The 22,556-nt window shown below is 41.1% G+C and overlaps 2 protein-coding genes across 4 annotated transcripts in view; one reads left to right on the top strand and one right to left on the bottom strand.

Annotated features, from left to right (window-relative positions):
- bcap31 (B cell receptor associated protein 31) overlaps positions 1-3,711 on the top strand; it is a 29,527-nt gene extending 25,816 nt beyond the window's left edge. The window contains exon 8 of the mRNA XM_072713042.1: positions 1,711-3,711. Within this exon, the coding sequence (XP_072569143.1) occupies positions 1,711-1,749 (39 nt within the window). The 3' untranslated portion in view covers positions 1,750-3,711. The remainder of the gene's footprint in view (positions 1-1,710) is intronic.
- Positions 3,712-6,784: 3,073 nt separating this feature from the next.
- The window catches only part of slc6a8 (solute carrier family 6 member 8), a 31,200-nt gene continuing 15,428 nt past the window's right edge, over positions 6,785-22,556 (bottom strand). For all 3 annotated transcript variants that reach the window (XM_023826685.2, XM_072713040.1, XM_072713041.1), the window contains exons 5-13: positions 21,593-21,727; positions 21,032-21,135; positions 19,143-19,267; positions 13,087-13,199; positions 12,803-12,940; positions 12,314-12,416; positions 11,474-11,574; positions 11,103-11,273; positions 6,785-10,472 (exon numbers count right to left, since the gene is read on the bottom strand). In XM_023826685.2, the coding sequence (XP_023682453.2) occupies positions 10,332-10,472; positions 11,103-11,273; positions 11,474-11,574; positions 12,314-12,416; positions 12,803-12,940; positions 13,087-13,199; positions 19,143-19,267; positions 21,032-21,135; positions 21,593-21,727 (1,131 nt within the window). In that variant the 3' untranslated portion in view covers positions 6,785-10,331. The remainder of the gene's footprint in view (positions 10,473-11,102; positions 11,274-11,473; positions 11,575-12,313; positions 12,417-12,802; positions 12,941-13,086; positions 13,200-19,142; positions 19,268-21,031; positions 21,136-21,592; positions 21,728-22,556) is intronic.

Genomic DNA, 22,556 nt, shown 5'->3' with positions numbered 1-22,556 from the left:
TTTTTCCAGTTCATTCATTAAATCTTTTTCATGTTCTGAATCTGTTTTTGGGAATTCTGAATATGATTTTAAACAAAGATGGAGCCCTTAAATTAAAGAAACAAAGACACGAATTGTCATAATTATCGACATTGACGGATATGAAAATAAATTGTGATATTTTGCCATATCGCCCAGCCATGTGTGCGAATAACTGGGCCAGTTGCTCAAAATCTTCCCTGAGTCCCATGTAACTTTATTTATTTATGTATGTATTTTTGTCTTTTGAATCGTGCTATTCATTCAGCCAACAGTCCAAACAAGGTTAAACACCAGTGTATACAGTTGGTTGCCAACATGAGGATTAATATTTGGCTTAAAATGGGGCAGGTTGAGTATAAGCATCGCACATGAAGCTGTACCCAGAGTCATATAGACTGTGTGTTTCTGTGTTGTAGTCCAGTATGGAGTTTTAGGGTTTAGTATGTTTCAAGAATAAATAAGAAGGTCGTGACTGATTTATTTCTGCTGAAGGTTAAAATGGTTTCTTGGTGAAGTCCTTTTTTTGGAACAGCCGGAAAAAAAAACAGTTAAGGTTGTTTGCTAATAAGAAGCACTAAATTTTAAAGTGTATTTGTGGTGTTGTCAGGCATTTGTTGTTCTGGTTTGCTCCATTTGGTTCTTAAAATAATTCCTTATTTTAGGTAAGCGCTAAGATATTTCGCATTTCATTTCTCATAGCTCTTATTAACAATTCTAGATTTTAGTTTTTGGTTTAATATTATGTGTTTTGCCATGACCATATCAACATGCATCCTCTAGGATTGACAGTTCCTTGTTATCTCTGAATATAGCACTTCTGTAAATAACAGCGAGGGTGACACACACCAGCTTCATTTATAGGAGTCGCTAAATAGGCGTATTGTTTCTGCCCGTCAGTACGTGCAGCTGTGTGCATTAACTACAGATGTAGGGTTTGTACTTTGCCAGCTGTTTTACCCGCGTTAGACAGCAGGGGCCTGTTTCACAAAGCAGGATTACTTGCTTAGCCAGATAACTTGCCAGATTTAAGGTAGTCTGGGCTAAATAGACCTTATTTTCATCAGCTTACATTTAGCCCAGACTACCTTAAATCTGGCAAGTTATCTGGCTAATCAAGTAATCCTGCTTCGTGAAACAGGCCCCAGGTGTTTGGATGGGGGTGGGGGGACTGTTTTTTTTTCTTTCTTGGTATCGTTCCCCATTTGGGGATGCAGGTAACCCAGCTTGCATAAGACTGTCCTGGAACGAGGTCTCTCACTGGCCTCTCAGTATGTTCATGTCAGGTCGTCTTGCACTCCTTTCGGCCTGGTAGCTGTCCAGCGTCTTATAAAAGGTACACGACGTACTGAAGAGACCAGGCTTACAGCTGCAAACACTACCAGCATGTGAGCTGGGTGGCAAGGTTTTCACTTTGCATGAGAGCGATGGGCGAGGCAGTAGCTAAATTTATCCCTTAGGCAATAAATTGTAATATTTGCTTTCATCAATATATTTAAGAGATAATCATTGAGAGCAATTTTCCAGTGTTCTGAGACTGATGGCAATAACACAGTGCAATCATACACTCATACATCTTTATTTTTCTTATAACACTGACTTGGACTGCAGTGAATAAAATGTCTTTCAGCTGGAGAGTATAAGGGCAAGAGGAGCTGATGCTTATTTCCTGACTTCCTCCCTCGATTTCAGGCTACCTGTGACGGCCCGCGAGAGAAGAAGTCTGACTGAGCCAGTCGGTGTGACCTCTGATTATCTCAGCCGCTCGCCTACCATCCTACTGCCGCCGCCCTACTGCTTTCATGCTGTCCAGGTGTTGCACTAAACAGCAACTGCACACCATTACCTTGGGGAAAAGTCCTTGTCCCTTTAGCCGTGTGAATCATTTGGTAGAATGTCTGACTTTTTTTTTTTTTTGTACTCCATTGTGTACAAATAAAAATATTGGTGGTTGGCTGCAACGTGTCATTTATTTGCAAAATAAAATTTGAATTTCTATCCTGGCTGGAAAGATGCAACGTACCCATTTCATACTGTTTGGTTGGCATTTGGTTTTTGGTCTTTTATTGTCCTGTCAGGAGGGTGTTAATCTTCTGTATAAAATGCTGGAGTCTTGACTAATGAGTCATGAGTGTGACTTTTTCTGGGACCTTTGTTGGTTCCTCCTGTTCATGATGCTTTGTAATCAGCTGTCAGGTTTGTTTCTTTGTTTACCATGTTAATGTTTGCTATAATTTGTTGTTCATCTGTACAAACAAGTACTTCTCTGAAATAATTAAAATCAAAGCTTCTGTGGTTGTTGATAAAATGTTTTTTTTTTTGTTGATAGGATGGCTATATCACCACACCGACAGTCCGTATGTCATCTGTGTGAGTTGACTGTAAAATAGCCCGCTGGCTTCGTTTTGTGATGAAGGCACGTAATTTTAAGAGTGGCAGTCTGTCATGGTGGTCATCTCATTGGATGTTTGGAGTGTGGGACTGTTTGTTACTTGTGCACGTTCGTCACTTTCAACCTCTGTGGAAATCCTACACCAAAGCAAGCGGTAAAGTAGCAGCTGTCAGGAAGCTCCTTGGTGTTTTGTGCTGAAAGAGTACACCAGTAATGACACACCTGGGGCATGAGGGCATGTCCCCTTTTAGAATGGCTGGAAGACGATACCTAGGGCTCTTGCCCCGGCTTGCAGGACTTATAACATCAGCGGTCAGGCTGCCTTTCCACATGCGAGCGCTTCCTAGCTGTGCGTGGTACTGAGAAGTTGGAAAAAATTGGGACTCTGTTTTCCCACATGCCTATATGCTGTGGTCTACCATACTGTGATACAATAGGACGCTTTGTGTCATTTTCCATTGAAGGGTATTGATATAGATAATGTAGATCACTATGACTTAAGCCGGGATAGAGAGAAACATTGCTTGCATATGGGTTTGATGCACACTACTTCCTGTTCTCATTTATTACCCAGTGCTAGTCCGCTGTAAACCTGCTTTTAGTGGCATCAGTGCATACAAGCAATTGTCACCTTTAGTTATGCATACATAATTTTCTCTGGCATTGCTTCAAATCATCAACTTCATAGATGTCCGAACTCAGGCCAAACCACCACTGCTCTGGTTCTGAATGCATATATCCTGAACGAGCTGCTATAAGGCTCTGTAAGCGTCCAGCCAACTTCTGGTTAATTTTCATGTTGAGTTTTCTGCTTTGAGCCTGATTTCCTTTCCTGTTGTCGCAGGTATGGGTAGAACAGGATTTACTGCTTTCGTTTTTTGTCTATCTTGCATGCATTTTTTTCACTGCTTATAAAACAGCTGTTTTAATACAGCTGCCTGATAAGAGTTTGCAACAAATGCATAAAGGATTAACTTCGTGTCCCTGTTCTTCGTTTTGGCCTAGTTCTCATGTTTCATTGTACCATGACTCTGAATAGTTAGTTATCTTAACACAAGTACAAATTCTCCTTCAAAAAAAAACAATTAATGATCTTCATTCTGTGTATATGCCCTTCAGAATGTCACGAATTTGCCGTAATTTTGCGTTTGCTTTACATCTGCCTGTTTGATGCTTTTCTACTTGGACTGTTGTGTTGTGATTTGCTACAAAATATTCACTGCTATTCAGGTGGATATTTAAAACAATAAGACCTGTAAGTCTTTGTAAAGCTTGTTAATAAACATTGATAATTTGATGCACATTTTCAATGTTGTGTAATATGTTAAAGCTTCCCACAAATCCGTTAAAATAAAAAAGTGTTTTTAGTAATCTTGGAGGCAGAATTGTTAATCTGAGCATTTTTTATCATTGAAAGTGGTAAATGCTGCTGCCTTGTTAATCCACTCTAAAGTGTGTAAGTGAATTCTGTGGATTGTGTTTGGATGGGCAGCACTGTGGCTTTGCTTCTTGGGTTTGTGTTCATGTGTGAGTAGGGTGTACATGCTGTGTTTGAGTGATTTTCCTCCCACTGTCCAAAAGCATGCAGCCTAACTGAAACAGCCCCTCCAAATCGAGCTTGTGAGTGCGTGCGAGCTTGATGCATGAGTGCGAGCTTGATGCATGAGTGCGTGTTCTGCACCGGACTGGCATTCCACCCAGGGTCTCCCCTGCCTTGTGACCTGTGATTCCTGGGAGAGACTCCAAACTAACCGTGTGACCCTGTCCCAGATACATTTGGGTGATGGATTTAATTTCACACGCCAGATACTTGTACGTGGGCTGTGTGTTCTGTGTGTCACTCGACACAGTTGTTACAGACCCAGAGTAATCATATGTATAATGGGCATGAATGGCATTGTTGAAGAGGTGGTTGAAGTTTAGGCTTCATCCACTAATGGCGGAGGAATGGGAGGTGTGTCTCTGCCCATTTCAAAAGCAGTAATAGTAGGGTGCCAACAAATCTAGACAAAATGCATTTGCCTAAGTGCAAAATTCTAGTTTCCATGCTGTAATCATAATTCAGTTCATAATCTCAGCCTCCGTGCATGGAGACCTGCTGTGTACCCAGAGGGCAGTCAGAGTGCCAATGCTGAACCCTGTCTACCGTCAAAAGCACCTAAAACGGGCATGCAAGTGTTGGAACTGGACCTTGGAGCAATGGAAGAAGGTCACCTGGTCCAATGAATCCCATTTTCTGTTGTATCACGTAGATGGCTGGGTACATTTCAAGCATCTGTGGGATGCATTGGATTAACAAGTTCGATCACAGTTCCATATGCAGCAGGGCTTGAACCCCTGTGTGTTGTGAGATGGTACTCAAGTAAGCTTCATCTAAATTATCTGCCATTGGTGCCACAGTGACCCTTCTGTGGATTCGTACCACACGGGGTAGCCTGTGTTCACATCTCACATTGACGAGTCTTGGCCGCCCAACACCATAGATTTTTCCTCCTCAGACCTCTCCTCTCTCGGTAGGGTCTCACCACAGCTGATAGTGAGCACCGCCCAAGCCATGTCCTTTTGGAGATGCTCTGACTCAGTCATCTGGCCATAATGATTTGGCTTTTACCAAAGTCACTCAGATCTTTACCCATGCATCCCAGACCTTGACACGCTCTATGTTTATAAGTCAGCATTATTCACTTCACGTAGGGTTGGTCATAATGTTTTGGCAAATGTTCATCAATGTAATTATGTTCATCAGTGAGACAAAACAAAATGAAGCCCTTAACTCCAAAAACTCCTCCAGGGCTAAAAGGCTGACCCTGCACTCTGTCCCCAAGTCTTCCTCTTACCTGTGTATGAGTTTCTGTGGGTAAATCTCATAGGAGAGCAAGTGGGCATATGTGAAGACTAAAGAATTCCTGTGTACTTGTCAAATACAGTATCATAATTTGAGACATTTTGTGCTCAGCTTCTCCTCTTAATTTCTCTTTTTGGAATAATTTTTTCAGAACACAATGCCTCCACTGTTGTTTCAAGTCTGAACTGGTGTCTGATCACCATGTTCTCTCTAAAACCTACAGCACGTCTGCTCTCACCTGTCAAGGCTGGAACCCTCTCTGCACCGTGTACGATACACTCCCAGCCTCCAAAGCTTGGCAGCCTCCCTGTTGACCATCTTTGAGGTGTACATCTCCTCTCCAGCTCCACGGATGGTTCTTAATCACCTCCTTGTCTTCATTATGGTTTTGACTGAGGTTTATGAGTGATAAGCCTCATGATAATAGCACTTACTTACTTCTGAATTTCAACAGCCACTTGTCCTACAGATCAACTAGTTTTCCTCTTACTTCATTCCTTCTTCCTTTGCTCTTCACATTCTGCTCCAACCTACAGAGGTTCCATAAAACTACCATCTCCCGTCTTGCCTTCTTTTGTTGATGTGGCTGCAAGTAGCTTCTCCTGTTCCACAAAGCTGACAGAACTGGGCTGTCAGTCAGGATGCATGTATGCATGGGTGTATGCCACAGGACTCAACACTAAACCACCATGTAGGGTTGCCCCCCGTCCCTTATAATGCTAGATGATCCCGCACTGGAACATGTTGTGCCACGTCTTATATGGGACGATGTTGGTGACCCTACCACCATGCCACCCGAATTCATCACACAGGTCTTAATTGGTTAATAGTTTATCATTTTAGGGTTTTATTTAAGACATTTATAAAGGTCATATAAAGAATCAAGGTGACCAGATAATCCATGTCAGGAGGGATACTATGAGCTACTTCAGGTTTTACAAACTACTTTCAGAAGCTTGTGGCTGTAAACTTCCACCACACACATTACATTGTGAGAAGCTTTATACTTATTTTATTGATTAGCTGACTTCTTATTTATATGCAGCTTAAAACTTCAGCTTGATATTTTCTAAAGTACTTCAGGTTAAAAGTACATTGTCCTATGGAACTGCCATAGGATGTTGACAGTAGGCTAGTGGAAAGACTGAGGGAGGTGGGAGAGGCCATAGAGGAATTCCAGCAGGTTGCTGTACGATGTAGGACAGACTAGCTGCTTCACACCCCTACAGGAATAGACCGGATCAGCCTGGAGGCCGACAGCTAAACATAGAGTGTTGGAGCTCAGGCTTAGTGTGGCAGCTGTGAGTCAGTGACAAATGGCGTTTGTGTCACTGAAACAGTTCAGAGTCACTCATACGATCCCGCCAGTTCATGGAGTCCAGCATTAATGGAGAACCACTTATGTCAAGAGTGACCACACAATGCTAATGCAAACTGAAAACACTAGTATTCACTATCCCACAAAAACACGAGAAAGCACTCAACTAGATATATTTAATTTCTGAGAGACCTCACACAACACTGACAGGTGATTCTCTTAGATTTTTTATTGCTATTTGTTATTTCAGTTAGGGTGAGTGAATTAACACATAGTCACAGTGGTCTCAAGCATGAAGCCCTTTGTACAAGGATAAAATCAATGGAACACGTCAATGTCATTAACTTGATTACACAGATACCACTACGCTTTGACACTAAATACCATGAATGGAAGACTGAATTTATAATTCATTTCACATGATTGAACAATGAATCAAAGCACAAATCTAAAACATTTCATTGTGAGTTAATTTCTTCGTCATCAGTGCCGTTTCATTTTTCTAGACAGTATCTGCATCCGAAGTTTGTGGACAGGGGGTACAGTTCTGATTCCAGTTACCAGTCAGGTTATCATTTCACCAGCCTGGATAAGCTTATTTAAACTTTTAAATCATATATTTCTGCAACAGAATTGATGTATAACTATTGTCTATGATCAAACACAATGTTTAGAGTAAGGCTATGGAAAACAATTTAGACAATAGGCTGATATGTAGAGTTTTTAAGGAATATTCTGTATACTGACTCCATCACTAGCACTCAGCACGTTGCCCTTAACCATTCACACTGAAAATTGTTGGGTTCACACTTTTATATATTAATCTGATCATTACATTATGAAAGTGGGCAATTTTCATGAAGAGCATTGCAGACAGAACTTGGAGGTTATCAGTTTATTTCCCTTAAACAAGGTACAGTACTTAACCAGAAATTCTCTGCTGTTTGAAATGGGAGAATATCAGTCACTGTGCACAAAAGCATTAGCTTGAAGAAAGTAACCTTTCGGTCACCTGAGGACAGAAGATACTGTCAAGAACTATTTGGCAGAGCACAGAATGAGAGCACGCGGTGTTGATAGTATACATTTCAGTTTATGTTTCCTTTTAAATATATAATAGCTAAGTATTCATTAATTAAGCTGCTTGACCAACCCAGGCTACTATTTGGTCTGCAAGGACAAAGTATGTAAAAACAGAAAAGTGTGACACAAATCTCTATGCACCAGTATTTGCCTTAATTCCAAAAGTCAAATAACAGGTACTCAAATCCATCAGAGTGGCACATAAGTAACAAACTGCGAATGAAAGCAGACTGATAGTCAGTAATACTTCGAGGGAATGTTAATTCTTCCAAAAAAACAAAAATAGTTTTTGTATGTGTGTGAGATAAAGAATATGAAAAACCTTTCTCAATGAGAATTTACAGAGACGACACAGTATTGCTGAAAAATTTATGTGCCAATATCTGCCAAAAATACGACGTAGAAGTATGCATCCTTTAAGATTGTATTTTATTTTAAAAAATGCATATCTTTACCCTTAAAAATGACTCCTAATTAAAAATTTGGTTAAAAAAAAAAAAAACATTTTAATGTCACATTGTTGAGAGACACTGAATTTTTTTTCCTGTCAAGAATTCTGGAACACAGCTCTGAGTGGCCTGGGGAAAACAGTGAAATACAAAGAAAAAAACCTAACATCCACATGTCTGGCCATCATTACCAAAAAGTGCATGGTATAATGTACCAGCCGTCCCTTATTTACCCTCGGATCCCTGGGCAGAGCACACTGCAAGGTGCAATTTCCTCTCATCATGTTGCAACTCTGCATCAAACTTTCAATATAATGCACACAGATATCTATATCTATCTATATATATATATATATATATATATATATATATATATATATATATATATATATATATATATATAAGCAAAAAAGCCATCACAAAATAAATCTATTATTTTACAATAAGTGAAACATGAACTGTTATTCTAACATGATTAAAATGTGCTAGCAAGATTATTTTACAACAAGTAATGTACAAATGTAGTGGATTATTTTCCATGGACCTAAATTCCATTCTACTTTTATGTCACAACAACTATGATGTAGTTCTTATGCGCTATTACTGACGGCAGAATTCCCACAGGCAATAGCTAGGGCAAACCCTACGGGGACTTGCAACATATTTGGCTTATTTGACAGATGGGCCTAGACTTAAGACAAACAAGAAAAGTTTGGCATTTACTTATCAACCATCTTAGAGAATTGGGTGAGAATAAGTCTTCAGTGGTAGAGGGAGGCCACATTTTCACCAACACAGGCCACAGGACTCAGTTTGGTAGCTTCCCTTTCTCACCCATAGACTTCTGCCTGCTTATCTTCCGAAACACCTCCACTTCTGACTATTACTAAATGACCATTAAACTTTGCAGAAACAACCAAATTTGAGCACTTTACTGATTTATCTGTTTTTATCTGATTTATCTGTACAGATTATTTCATTTACCGCTATTCCTTCGGCTGATTGTCCTCAAAGTCATCCCTGGAAAACAATTTTTGTGGAAAAATCCACTAATATGTACACATTCATTCAGTACCAACTGGAAAGGAACATGCCTTTGAAGGATTTCTTAGTAGGAGGAGGTTTCCATGTTTGCATATATTTGCAGTAGGATACTGAATTGGCAAATAAAATATTGACTGTGGCAAACAACGCCCCTCCCCACCCCAACCCCATGAAACGTCAAGCAGCCAGAGATGGAGCAGCCACCTCCTTTGGCACTGCTATGGGGTCAGCGGGCGAGCGACATAGGGCTCATTTCCTGTAAACATTCAAGCTCATTCATCAAGTGCATGTGAGAAACTTGGCAACACTGAGGGCATCACCACAAATGTTGGCATTTCGTGATATATTTTATTCGTATGCTGGCTCATCATTTAAAGGCTTTACATAAAGGCTGTTTAAAGTTGCGCTGAATCGTGATTGTAGGCAAATTTTTAGTTATTTGTATTGGAACTGCAAATTGTATTACAAATCAAAAAGTATCTGGAATAAAGGCAGTTCCAGAGTGATGACTATATGTCATTTTATCAGATGATCCCCTTATCGACTGGGGTCACACACAGCAGGATTATTTAAAAGTTTTTATTTGATCACCAGCCAGGAAAGTCCTAATCCTTAGTTTACCGATTAAGTTCTAGCAAGGGGACCCGTTCTTCTCTCCCTTGACAAACCCCTCTGCAGTCCTCTGAGCGGAGGAGGGACGGCAGTGAGGTGAGCGGCGGCAGCCTGTGAGAACTCTGCCATGCGCTGTGGGGGCCAGCAGGGGGCCCCGGTTTGGGTTTGGTGCTCTTCAGAGAGGGGGGAGGACACGGCCCAATAAAAGATCCGAGCAACCACTTGCGCCGCATGCCCTCCCTCCTAAGACAAGGGGCTGAAGAAGCGCACATCAGGTGCGTCTAATGGGTTTTTGAGGAATGAGGAAAGCGAATTTTATAATACTATAGTATTGGTTAGGGTCAGGCACATGACATTGGCACCTTGTCTTTAGGGGGGAGGGTACTCCTATATGTTGGATAGTTCAGGTCCAGAAGGTATTAATCCAGATCAAGATTTTGTTTCAACCAACCAGTTGAGTACTCTGTGACTGTGACTTTTTAATACTCAACTGGTTGGTTGAAACAAAACCTCAGTCTGGATTTTTACTTTCTGGACCTGAGCTATCTACCTCTGGTAAAGACACCGCGTCTACATGACACTCTCAAAGACGATGACCTTGTTGTCTTCAGCACCCGATGTGAAGGATGCCAAGCTCTTCACGTCAGCATCTGGGGCCATATACTCCAGGTGGTGGGCTCCCCAGACTGGTTTGGTCAGGTGCTCCCACCGCTAAAAAGGAAAGTGAAACCGTCAGTGCAAAGCAGAGGTGAAGCATGGTGTGACATCAGCTTGGGAAATGCAGTGAAAGTACTTGAAAAGACAAAATTGTTTACATCACAAGAGAGTATAAAACAACCAAGAACATGATAAACAAATAAGGTATTTTCAGCCTGGACTATATAGAGAGTCCAGTATTCCAAGCCAGATAGGCACAGTATGGAAAAACTGAGTTATTCTACCATTTAAGTAATTCATTTGGGACTGTTTTTCATAGTAGCTCTCTGGGGACTCCTCCTTAAAGCAGTGCAGGTTGTTACCCATGTTTCCCACAATCCAGCTTTCCATAAATTGTTTCTTTCCTAAAACATCGTTTGCCATTTTTCCCATGAGATGTACGGCCATAGACACCCTCCCCCAATGTCACGACCTCTGTCCATTTTACACTCCATTTATAAGTAAAACTATATAAATGAATCCAATATACACATTTTAAATGGAGAGCAGCTATTCTCAGTGGCTGTGATATCACAGTCATCTTTCCTGGGAAAGCTCCCCAGAATCGGACTTCTACTCATTCATGTCATACTTGATCTGTGGCTAAACTGTTAGCTTCCGAAGATTCTGAAGGATTTCACCGACCTCTCTGAAGGAGCCCTTGGCTCGGAAGAGCTTGTAGACCAGGCTAACAGGTATGCAGAACATGGAGGAAAGCGCCATACACCATCCAATCACCTCTCCCCACCATGGATACACATACGCGTTGTTGTAGGTTAGAGGCTTGTAGTTCAGCAGATGAAACAGGAAGATACCCTTAGAAGAAGACAAATCGAAACCTGAATAACGGCTGCGAATATTTTGCAAGAAAACCACTGTTCATCTATGGTATGTATTTTAGCTTGCCATTTAAACTCCAATTAGCATATCAGGCTCCATGTCAGTATAGAAAGTTAATTGTCTAGCTGAGAAACACCTTGACAAAGATTGAGATCACATGCAGATCGGTTTCTTACCATGCAAACACATGGAGTAACAAAAGACCAGCACCACTTCATCCAAGGGAAAGGTCGGTACCCGATCATACGAGCGACGTCATCCATAAACCTATCAGCACCTGTTAACCGCAAGTCAGCCTGTTTAACACCAGCGGGACCCCAGGCAGCATTAGCGGTACACTGATCAGCCACAGCTTATCTTGGGCTTTGACCTCAAATCCTTCTACTGCTACCATTTACTGGGAATGTTATATTTTTCATAATCTGTTCATAATGGTGTGATATGTATCATATATCTGGATCACTTGGATAACTACAGAAATTTGGCATAATGCATAGCTGTATTAAGCCATGAATAGCCTGACTCTCCAGGTTCAGATTACTTTAGCCTGAGAGCTTGGGCGTTTTTGGCATTTCCCAACTCACTCTGCACAAAGATAATGAAACAAAACAGAGCTCAAATAAACTAGATCTGACTTAAACTTAGTGATGCTGTTAGTGACACATGGAGGTTGCTCAAAATCAGGAGCAGCATTTAAATTTTTTTTATCTTGCCACTAGATCTCAATGTATCACTTGTACTGTGTGGCAAAATTTACACGAGACAACTTTGGAGAAATCAGCCATTGGGGACATAAAAAGCCAGCAGAGAACTTAAATCACTGTTAATAATAACAAGTTTATTTAAAAAGCTTTTTTCTTGTTTTTTGTATTATGTTTAGAAAGCAGATGTTCAGAAGCAACTATCAAATGTTTTATTTTATATACTATATTTTATATACTTTAATTTGAATGGTTTACAAAATACAGAAGCACAGAGGCCCACAGAGACACAGCATGTGATTTCCATCAACTCACCATAAACCCAGGCGACAACAACGCATTCCCAGAATGCCTGCCACAGTAGGGTCATACCACTGGCTGAATAATAGTCAAAGAGCTGGAAGACATACATCCCCCCCTGTGGGCAGAGACAGCAACTCGGTCAAAATTAAACCAACTTGGACAGTTCAATAGAATGTAATACATAATAATTAACCAGTTCTATGACTCCTACCCCCAAAAAGACATTTACATTTATAGAGTGTAGCCATTCATGGTCTAACGACAAATAAAATGTGCATTAGACTGTCAGCCAAGGTCTCTACAACAGGTTGGGTAGTTAGATTGAATGAATTACTTAAAACAGAATGGAAATACATCATGTTAAAAGAAATTAAGAAATACAGATAGTTTTACCCAATTTTAAAGCAAAGAAGGCATGTGATGACAATGCAGATGAAAAACTGCTGAGCTTATATACATTTTAATAGATTCCAGCCGATGCTGTGAATTGGGGCATCTTACCTGTGTAACCATGGAGAGATCAATTATGAAGCATAATAAACAGCAGATCGCCACTGCGATTTCCCGCTGGTAGCGCATGTAATACTTCCCAGGAAACAGATCCAGGATCCCAGTTACAAAACCTTCAACCCCGACAAACTGGAGAAAAAGATTGAGCAGGAGAGTCACAGGCTGTCATCGCTTCCACAGGTTACACTGCTAATGGCAGATTTGGTTTATTAATGTGGTGTGACTGATATCAGCGAGATTGATCCAGGACGAATGACGGCGGCACACAGGCTGACCTGACTATCAAGTCCTAGCAGAAGGAGCATGAAGAAGAAGAGAGCTGCCCAGAGCGGGGCCACGGGCATCAGAGACACTGCCTTGGGGTATGCAATGAACGCCAAGCCAGGGCCTGCGGGAAGAGAAGCTGAGGTGAGAGGGGCCACTGTACAGGCCTGCGGGGGCCCTCAGCATAGACACTCTGACACACGTTTGTACGGCACAAAGTGGGACAGAGACAGAAAGAGTGAGAGAGGGAGAGACAGAAAGACAGAGTGAAAGAGAGGGAGAGACAGAAAGACAGAGTGAGAGGGAGGGGGAGATAGAAAGACAGAGTGAGAGGGAGGGGGAGAGAGAGAAAGAGACAGAAAGACAGAGAGAGTGAGGGGGAGACAAAAAGACAGAGAGAGAGAGGGAAAGACAGAAAGGCACAGAGAGAGAGACAGTGAGAGAGAGAGGGAGAGAGAGAGACAGAAGGGCACCTGAATGTTATATTATGTTAACGTGCACAAACTGATGTGACAACGAGGAGGGGGAGGGGTTAACTAATCTCTTTTAAGCGTTGGTCATTAGTGTGTGTTTGTGAGCCTCCATCCATGCAAGAACTGGCTGGGTTAGTTAGGGTTACTGCTTAGTTTCCGAAGTGCGCACATCGGTGGTGTATTCTGCGTGTTACCGATAGTTCCTCATTAAAACTATACATTAACGTTATTTTGTTAGTCGGATCTCCCTTTTAACATGACCAGTAAGACTGAAGCCAGAAAAAAACCCAGTCAGTTTGACTTATTAGTGGCACAGAGTTACAGTACAGTGATTTGGGGTTTCCCAGATGTACACTGCCAACCAAATAGCAGACCTTCAGCTCTATGGGGCACTGGATCCAACGTGGCTCACGCTTGACCAAGTTTAAACTGTGAAGGTTTAAACTTGTTTCAGCTTACGTTGCTAATAGTGTGCACTTATTGCAATCATATATATGAGACCTATTTTTGGAAGTTCTCCATGGATATGCGACCCACGCTTTATACTGAGGTAAATGATGCACCCGTGTACAGTGTGCAAGTTGTCACCCAGTCTGACTTAAACGAAACACTGCAGTTTGCAAAGAGGAGAGATTATATTCCAGTTCAGACTTTCACATTTTTACCCATTTTATTATTATGAAAAGTGAGAGCAAAGTTTTATTTGAACCACCAGCTGGCAAAACGTAAAGTGATACAGAATAATATTGAAATAATAAAACAACAGGTTAAAAAAACACTAACTTATGGTTACGGCCTCAATTTAGGAACCTAGGCTGATCTAGCAAATATGGTCCACGCATAAATTGAAATAAAATAAAATAGAAAAGTGGTTTGACAACAAGTAACACGTAAGTGTTTCTTGGTGCAAAGGCATAAATTTCATGTTTTATTACTATATAATCATATAATCAGCAGCAGATAGCTTTGTGGTTTTGTGTCTGTTTATGCTGAGCTCATATAATTGAGAAATATTTTGTTAGTTTTAGCCACAAGTTATTAGATTTTACACTGTTGGGGTCTAGTACTGTTAAGCTTGGATATTTGTGACTACGTCTTCTGAATGGGCGGTGTGTGGTCTGCCTCTGTGTCTGTAGCTATCTCGCTGAAGTTGTAGAAACGGTCACTTGGATTAACCCGTATTAAGGTGTGAATACTGTCATTAGATAACAGATCTTTACCTGCTGCAGCTGTCAGCTCCAGGACCCTCTTGAAAGCGAGATGTGCACATCTCAAGAGGCAAAATTCCTGGTTAAATAATCCTTAAATTAATATTTAAATAAATTGAAAATATAGATATATAGAGATATAAATAAACGAATAGATACGAATCACAAGGCAGATATAAAAAGAGGACTGAAGAAAAAAATCAACGAAAATCCTGTTAAAAGGATAAAACAGTTTATGACGTTACAGGGGACTCGTCCTTTTGCATCGATCCTGCATATAACATAATCTAAAGAGCTTTTAAAAGTGCTAAAAAAAAAATGAATGAGCAAAAAATGGACGTTTACTACGTATAAAATAAGCTTTAATATAACCTAGAAAAGTAAATGAGCAGTCAAAATCTGGTTAAGTCATTCCATTACTGTGAAGCATCAGCAGTACATCACTCACCTCCTGAAATTAGTGCTACAGGTAATTTCATCTACAGACCACACACCATGGCAGATTTCAGCACAGGATACACAGAGTGCGTTCATTTATACAACATTCACCTCCTGAAAACAGTGCCACACGTACCTTTATCTATATACCACACAGCTGTCTAGACAGAGTACATTCACCCACAATACACGGACATTTGGACAGAAGCACACAAACAAGCACGAAGACACACCAACACCACACGTAGTGTTTCTTGGCCCCCAAGTAATCAACAGTCACTGCAATTTTCAAAATAATCACCCCAAACTATTTTACTAAAATTTTTATCAAACTTGCAGACGCGCAGTCAGTACCTTACATGAAAGTCGGATGCTTAAGAGCAAATTTGGATTGTTGTCCCCTCTAGATTTGGGTCTCTGCACAAGGTACTATGACGTACTAGGTAGTATGAGGTACTAAGCTTCAGCAGCCGGAAGCTTGTATAGATGGCAAGGGGTTTGTATTGAGACAAATGGTGGAGGTCAGACAACCAGCTAGCTTTGAAATATAATGGCACGAAGCTTGTCGTTCTTGTGAAAAGGACAGCGGGTGCTTTGGTGCAGCTTGTGGGGCCGAGATGACGGAAGCGGTCCGTTTCTCACTCAGGGACGCTGCTCCCTCACCTGTGCACCAGTCACGCTTCGAATGTTAACCTCGACAGATAAGGGCCGATGGGTAAGTGTGGCGAGTCGGCCAAACATAGCGAGAGCCAGCAAAGTATCAGCAGGCTACACCTGAATGACCGTCACTTACAAGTCAAATGCTACAACCTTTAACACAACCTTTAACACAACCAGAGGAGTACAAAATGCTGAACACTGCACACTCCGGTACTGTGATTTCATTATGAAATAACTACTTTAGATCCCATTCCATATGTTGTACAATGGTAAAATCTGCATGTAATATAAGTATATACTATGTAACTATGTAATATAAGTATGTACTATGTAACTATGTAATATAAATCATATCCAGCTGAATTTGTATGGCCTTGAGACTAAGGGAGGGACAGGATCCAAGTATACAAAACTGTAACAGGTTTAGATGCTGCTCATCCAAATTGTTACTTTGAAATAAGTTCTAATTCAAGAACTAGTGGGGGAACACTTTAGTTTAGTATAGAATAGTCTGCCCGGCGGGGAAATGCAAGCTAAGACCCTAGATTCCTTCAAATCTGAACCTGACAATATCCTGCCAACTTTAAATGATTAGTTTAATCGCCTCCAAGCGAGCTTGATGGGCTGGATGACCTCCTCTCGTTTGTAACTTTCTTATGTTCTTATAACAAAACATAATATAATTTCCCCATGACCCTAACCAGGATAAACATGTGCATGATGGCCTGATAGATTTACTGTGCATGTCTGTGCCTTGTGATGAAGTCACATTCTGTCCAGGTTCTTCTGCTTTGTGCTCTGTGACCCAGAGCAGGATGGAGGGATGATTTCTAAGGATCATTAAGTATGTAGAATCACCTCAACATGCATTTGTAAATAACAAGTTAAGGGAAGAAAGTGTGATACAAAATATGCTGGATATAGGTATATAACACTAATCCTGAAGAGACATATGACTCATAGAGGGAATTCTCTGTGTAACTCATGGAAAGTGTTTCAGTCGCTGGTCCATTACAAAGCCTAAGATTCTCTGCACAGAAGTTTAGGTTAGAGAAAGCATCCTGAGGTTGGCTCACAGGGACTTCCCCCAGTATCAGTCACTGGCAGGAGTGTCGGAGGGGCATGGATACCCTGGCAGACTTAAGGGGTCCCCCAAACCTACCAGCTCCCCCCCCAACCCCGTAAAGTTCTATGTACCAAGAAATGTGTATTTCTTCAGGTTGAAAGTGAAACTGCCAATTCCCTTAAGCTGGGGGGGGGGGGAGGGGCAAGGTGACATTTTGTCAGGGGGCACAGAATTCCTAGTTATGCCCCTGGTTACTGGGGTCCTGCTGAAACTAGAGGGGAGAGCTTTCTTCAGAAACTCATACTGGTAGGAATGTCAGTCAGTGTGACCAGAATGGGATTAAGATACATGTATAAAAACACACTCCTCCGAAGCTTTGGTCAGAACTATCAGGCATGGCCTGTCTGATGTTTATTGTTCTGCTGTTAGCAACCAAATTATTTGGAACTAGAAGCAGGACCAGTTAATGAAATATCAAGATATATCTTGGGGTATTCATTCAGAAACGGCAGACCTCTACCAGCTCATAACAACAAATACTCTGGAATTCCACTGCTCACATGCACAGTGAGTGACACTCAGCAACAATGTTTTACGTACATCATGCTTGTCAGCGATAAAAAAAAGTTATTCTGATTCCGAATGGTGATTGGAGGGGGTATGAATGTCCTGCTTTTATATCATCTCCAACTATAGCAGGCAGGAGTGAGGCATGCGAGAGGCTCAGGTTGCATTCAACTCTCCTCCAAGGACATTGAGGTTCCAGTTCTTGGAAAAGTAATGTGGACTCCACAAACTGTTCATGCGGTTATTACACCTTACGCTCCTTAAATATAATGTACAGCCCATTTATAGTTCTGCATTACGAGAAATGGAAAATGCACAGTTATAGGAAGGCACAAATGTACGAATCATCATGAGGAAGCGTGTCATACTGTATGTTGTACTGTAAGATGTACTGCATGCTGTGAAAACCACTGGAAATCCATGACAGGTAGAAGGTAAATACGTGGGATTGGTTTCGCAGCTCTAACAAAGTGGCAAACGTGGCCCGTCCAGCACAGCGTAAACAAATTAGAATCACTGCCCAGAAAATTATTTCCCAGGGGAAGGTCCAGCATTCTGGAAATAGATTAGCGTACTGTCCTCGAGCCCGGGTAATTAGTGACATTTAACCTGGCTGTGGGTTAGGCTGCCACAGGTAGTGGTGTCTAGCATCAGAGCCAAATTAATGGAGAACAGATTCTCCTCAACCTCTGCCTGTGACGCATATGTTTAATGAATTATATAATTAGTAGCAATTCGAGATTCATTCAGGAGTAATACATTAGTAGTGTTTTGATGTCTAAAATCTGCTCTATCAGGACAGAACAATCTCATTCGGACACAGATGCCCCTACGCCCCCCTCTCACACTGCTTCCAGACACTCCCACACACACAAACAGACAAACAGACAGAAAAACATTCAAGATTGTCCACTGCTCAAATTACTTTGTCTTTCAGAAAATGTAAAAAAGCTGCATTGAGACGTGATGGTTCCTCATTCCAAATTACTTTAAAGTTTTCATTTGAATTATGCCAAGCTGGTTCCATAGTACTGATATTGAAATACACCATTAATTCATTCTAAAAAAATGTCAGTTTAAGCTATAACTTCAATACTTCCTTTGAATTCAGTATTTTAATGCAACAAAAACAGATATTTTCCAATTATGTGTTATGAATGAACGGATAAAGTCAATAGTTCAATATTCCCATACATAAACACATATGTATTTTCAAGTGTATTAGATAATTACTGCGCAAATTAGACTTTTAGACTGAAATTTTATGTTAATCTAGCAACAATATTCTGAGATACTTGTCCCACATAACTCTAAATTGCCAAAAATAAAATGTCACATTACATGACTTACATAAGACCAAGCTTGTAACCTGGATCAGAAGCAACTAAGAGAATTTTGACTAAATTAAATTAAAGACACACAATTTATCTATTTCTGTAGGTGTTACATTCAACATTTAGTAAAAAAGAATGGCTAGGCATTTTAGTAACATGTGTACAGATTGTGTAAATATCTCCTAAAAAGTGACAGGTTTGAGATTATTGTCTGTGCAAAACCGAGCTATCTTCCCATCTGGAAATTAGAAGGCATTTCTTAATCTGACACAAACAGCAGGAATTCTTCAGCACGTGTGAAGAAAGGAGCTTGCTAAGTACCTGATTCCGCAACTTTGGAAATATCCACTCCTTGCTCTGATGCCATGAATCCCAAGATGGAAAAGACCACAAAACCAGCAAAGAAACTGGTTCCACTGTTGATCAGAGCAAGTACAAATGCATCCCTGTCCAACAGAGAATGAGAGAAAATAAGATAGTAAGTTTGGTTACACAGATAAATTAGACAGATAAATGAGATCAAAATCAGTGAGGGAATAGATTTCAGCACATTTATGGTTACAACTCTGTAGCCACTGAAACTTATACGTTGTAAATTTCTACTTACCATCCAATAATATTTGAATGTTTTAAGGCCACGCTCAAGTGCTAATGCTACCTTGGGCAATGGCTAGGGGCGTAAAACCAAGTATGTCTTGTATTATGGATATTTAAAAACAACTTTGTAGAAGATATTCAGGGCCATATAAGGGCAAGGATGATTGTCTGCAAATAACAATATTATACTATTGTTTAAAATTAGCATATTAATATCATCATAACATAATTGAATAGTAATACTTTTAGGGATGTTACAACCCAGGTTAGGGCTGTGTGTTAGCAGAATGGCTTTAGACAATGAGGGAAACAACAGACAGCAATCAATATACAGTATTTCGGTGGTGTTATATTTTTTACAGTGATAACGGACAGACAATAAATGTGAATGAGAAAGACAACAAATATGCTAGTGACAAGCTTCGGGAGTGACCCAGGCCAAAATCACTATTCCTAACTCCCAAGCTAACACAACACAGAGCGAAAGCAAAACGGCAGCCACCAGATTAAAAACAAATAGTGTTTACAGAAATATTCAAAGCGAAGGTATCATGGGAAATTGAAGTCGTAATCTAAAACAAACAGTCCAAATTTCCGAAACTGCGCAATAAAATAACCGAAGCAGAAGCACCATAGAGGGCAGACAAGAGCAAACCCCAGAACACAGTGCAAGGTTGACCATTGAAATGATAGACGATCACAAGAACCAGCTGGGATGTTGCCTTGTAGGCGGTGGCAAGTTTGGAGGACACAGTAAACAGGAACAGTAAGGGAAAACATGGGCACCGGATCAATGGAATGGACTGCAGTGGAATGAAGTGAAAGTGGAACGGAATTGACGAGGACACATTGCAAACACACAACTGCACACAGCAGCAGGGAACTGGGAGTGATTATAAGCTTCCAGAGAACTGAGGCTGGCTCAGAGGTCTGGGACAGCTTTGGTTCATCTAGTCCTGTCGCTGACACGCTTCTCTTAAGAACATCTCCTTATTTTTTTCATCCATTTTTAAACCAGGTTCTTTCTCACATCTCTAAGGATTTACCCGACAGAACAGACAGTCATGCTTGCCTGGATTGCCTGTTCCCAGTCATTTCCACACATAATGCTAATATCTCCAAGATAATATGGAGCTCCTTTGGAAAAAAAGGTATTCCTTTGCATTTACTGTAATTTGCTATCCTGTCAGGCAAGACCTTTTTTATGAGCCTTGCCATGTTGATGATTTGTGGGCTGTTATTTTAACTGCATGCTCTTGTAATCTGGTACCAGGTTTGGTTTATCGGTCTGTGATCACATTTAGGATCAAATGTGATGACACTGTAATCTTGAGCAACTTCCATAACTCATCTGCTTAGTAAGCACTTCTGTCAAAGGTAACATTACTAACTTATATAAACTCAGGACATTTGTCAAGGGTATGATCACAGGACCAAACATTCGCAGGATCTAAACCTGTTCGCCCAGTTCATTATCCGTTAGGCATCCAGCCACACATGTAAGAGGCACAGTGAACAGCAGCGGTCACATGCAAGGCCCATTTTACACATTATGTCTATTTCCGGAACTGGTTACAACATGTGGGGGGGGGGGGCTTTTTAACGCTACTTACTTATAGCAGTCGTTGTTAAATCTGTTATAGCTGCCCAGGGCTGTGAGAGCGCCAAGCCCAATCGCGTAGGAGAAGAAAATCTGTGTGCCGGCGTCTATCCAAACCTGCAGGAAAGGAGAGGAAGATCACCTAACCTGCTTCACATTAAAACATCACATCACATTTGGACATCACATTGGAAAGGGAAACATTTGGTCATCTGGAATTTATGCAATATATATGTGAAGAATGTCAGTGTCTATATATAATGAAGTTGTTGTGAGAGATTTTCATGAGCATATAAGTATATGGAAAGGTTAAAATAAGACAGACATTCAACATTTTTGCTCCCTTCCAGCTCCCAGTAGGGAGAAAAAACGTGGATTGTCTTTAGGTCCCTGATGACGGCAGGGGGGAGGGGGGCACAAACGTGGGCCATCTGTGGGTTGCTGAGGACCAGGTTGGGAGACACTGCTCCAGAGTTCACTGTGAGCCACTAAAGTTACTTTGAATTTAGCAAATAGATCTACATCCCGTGACTGGGGTCCTTTTTGAAAGTCCGAGGTGCTGAATGGGCCTCACCTGAGCCTCGCCCAGTTTAGACCAGTCAGGCTTGACGTAGTACATAATTCCATCATAGGCGCCAGGCAAAGTCACACCTCGTACCAGTAGAATGATAAGAACGACGTACGGGAACGTGGCAGTGAAATACACAATCTTAGGGGAACAAAAGAGAAAGGAAAAAAAAAAACCTTCTAAGTGACAAATACAGCTGAGTACAGAAACACTTAAAGTAACTAGATTGTCACTGTACATAACAGTTACGATTATGATTACAGACCTAATATCTTAACATGTTAATTTACAAAAAAAAGGAATAAGAATAATTATGCAGTGATCACTTTGACGTTAAACTAACAATCGATTTGCAAATTACCTAATGATTCACTGGAGAGTAACACCCACTTACTGGCATTCCAGTAGGGTGTACCCTTGTCTTGTGCCCAGTGCTGCCTGGGATAGGCTCCAGGCCCCCACCCCATTAACCCTGACCTTGATAAGCCATTGGAATAATTCCCAATTGCCTCATGACTTATACATTGATTTTCAAACTTCTAACAGTTGTCCAACGTTTATGACTAAGCTCACAGAAGCGAATAAAGCTGCGGGATGCCTTTATCTAATCTCTGGAATATCCAAACACACCGAACCTTGAACCTGCAGCAATCTGAGTGGCCGATAGCACCAACACACTGGAGGACCGCAGCTGTACTGTTAAATCTCGCAGCATGCCATTTTGCCTGACTTTCACTGCGCTGCCGTTCGACACGCATGGAAATGTGGCTCTGTGGATGGCTGCCAAGTCCTTTCACGGCGAGCTACAAAGCCATATCATTATCATTCACCGACAGCGGCAGTCGTCCTTGCCACTCAGCAGCCGGATGTAATCTGAGTTTGGTGTGAGGAGTGTGTCCCCCAGAACACTGTTTCAACTGAGGACCTACTCATTCTCCTCCATGCCCCTGCTGGCTAGAGACGGCTGCTG

The sequence above is a fragment of the Paramormyrops kingsleyae genome, chromosome 6, assembly GCF_048594095.1.
Source record: "Paramormyrops kingsleyae isolate MSU_618 chromosome 6, PKINGS_0.4, whole genome shotgun sequence".
NCBI classification, from domain to species: Eukaryota; Metazoa; Chordata; class Actinopteri; order Osteoglossiformes; family Mormyridae; genus Paramormyrops; species Paramormyrops kingsleyae.
This window is presented reverse-complemented; position numbering and strand designations above follow the sequence as displayed.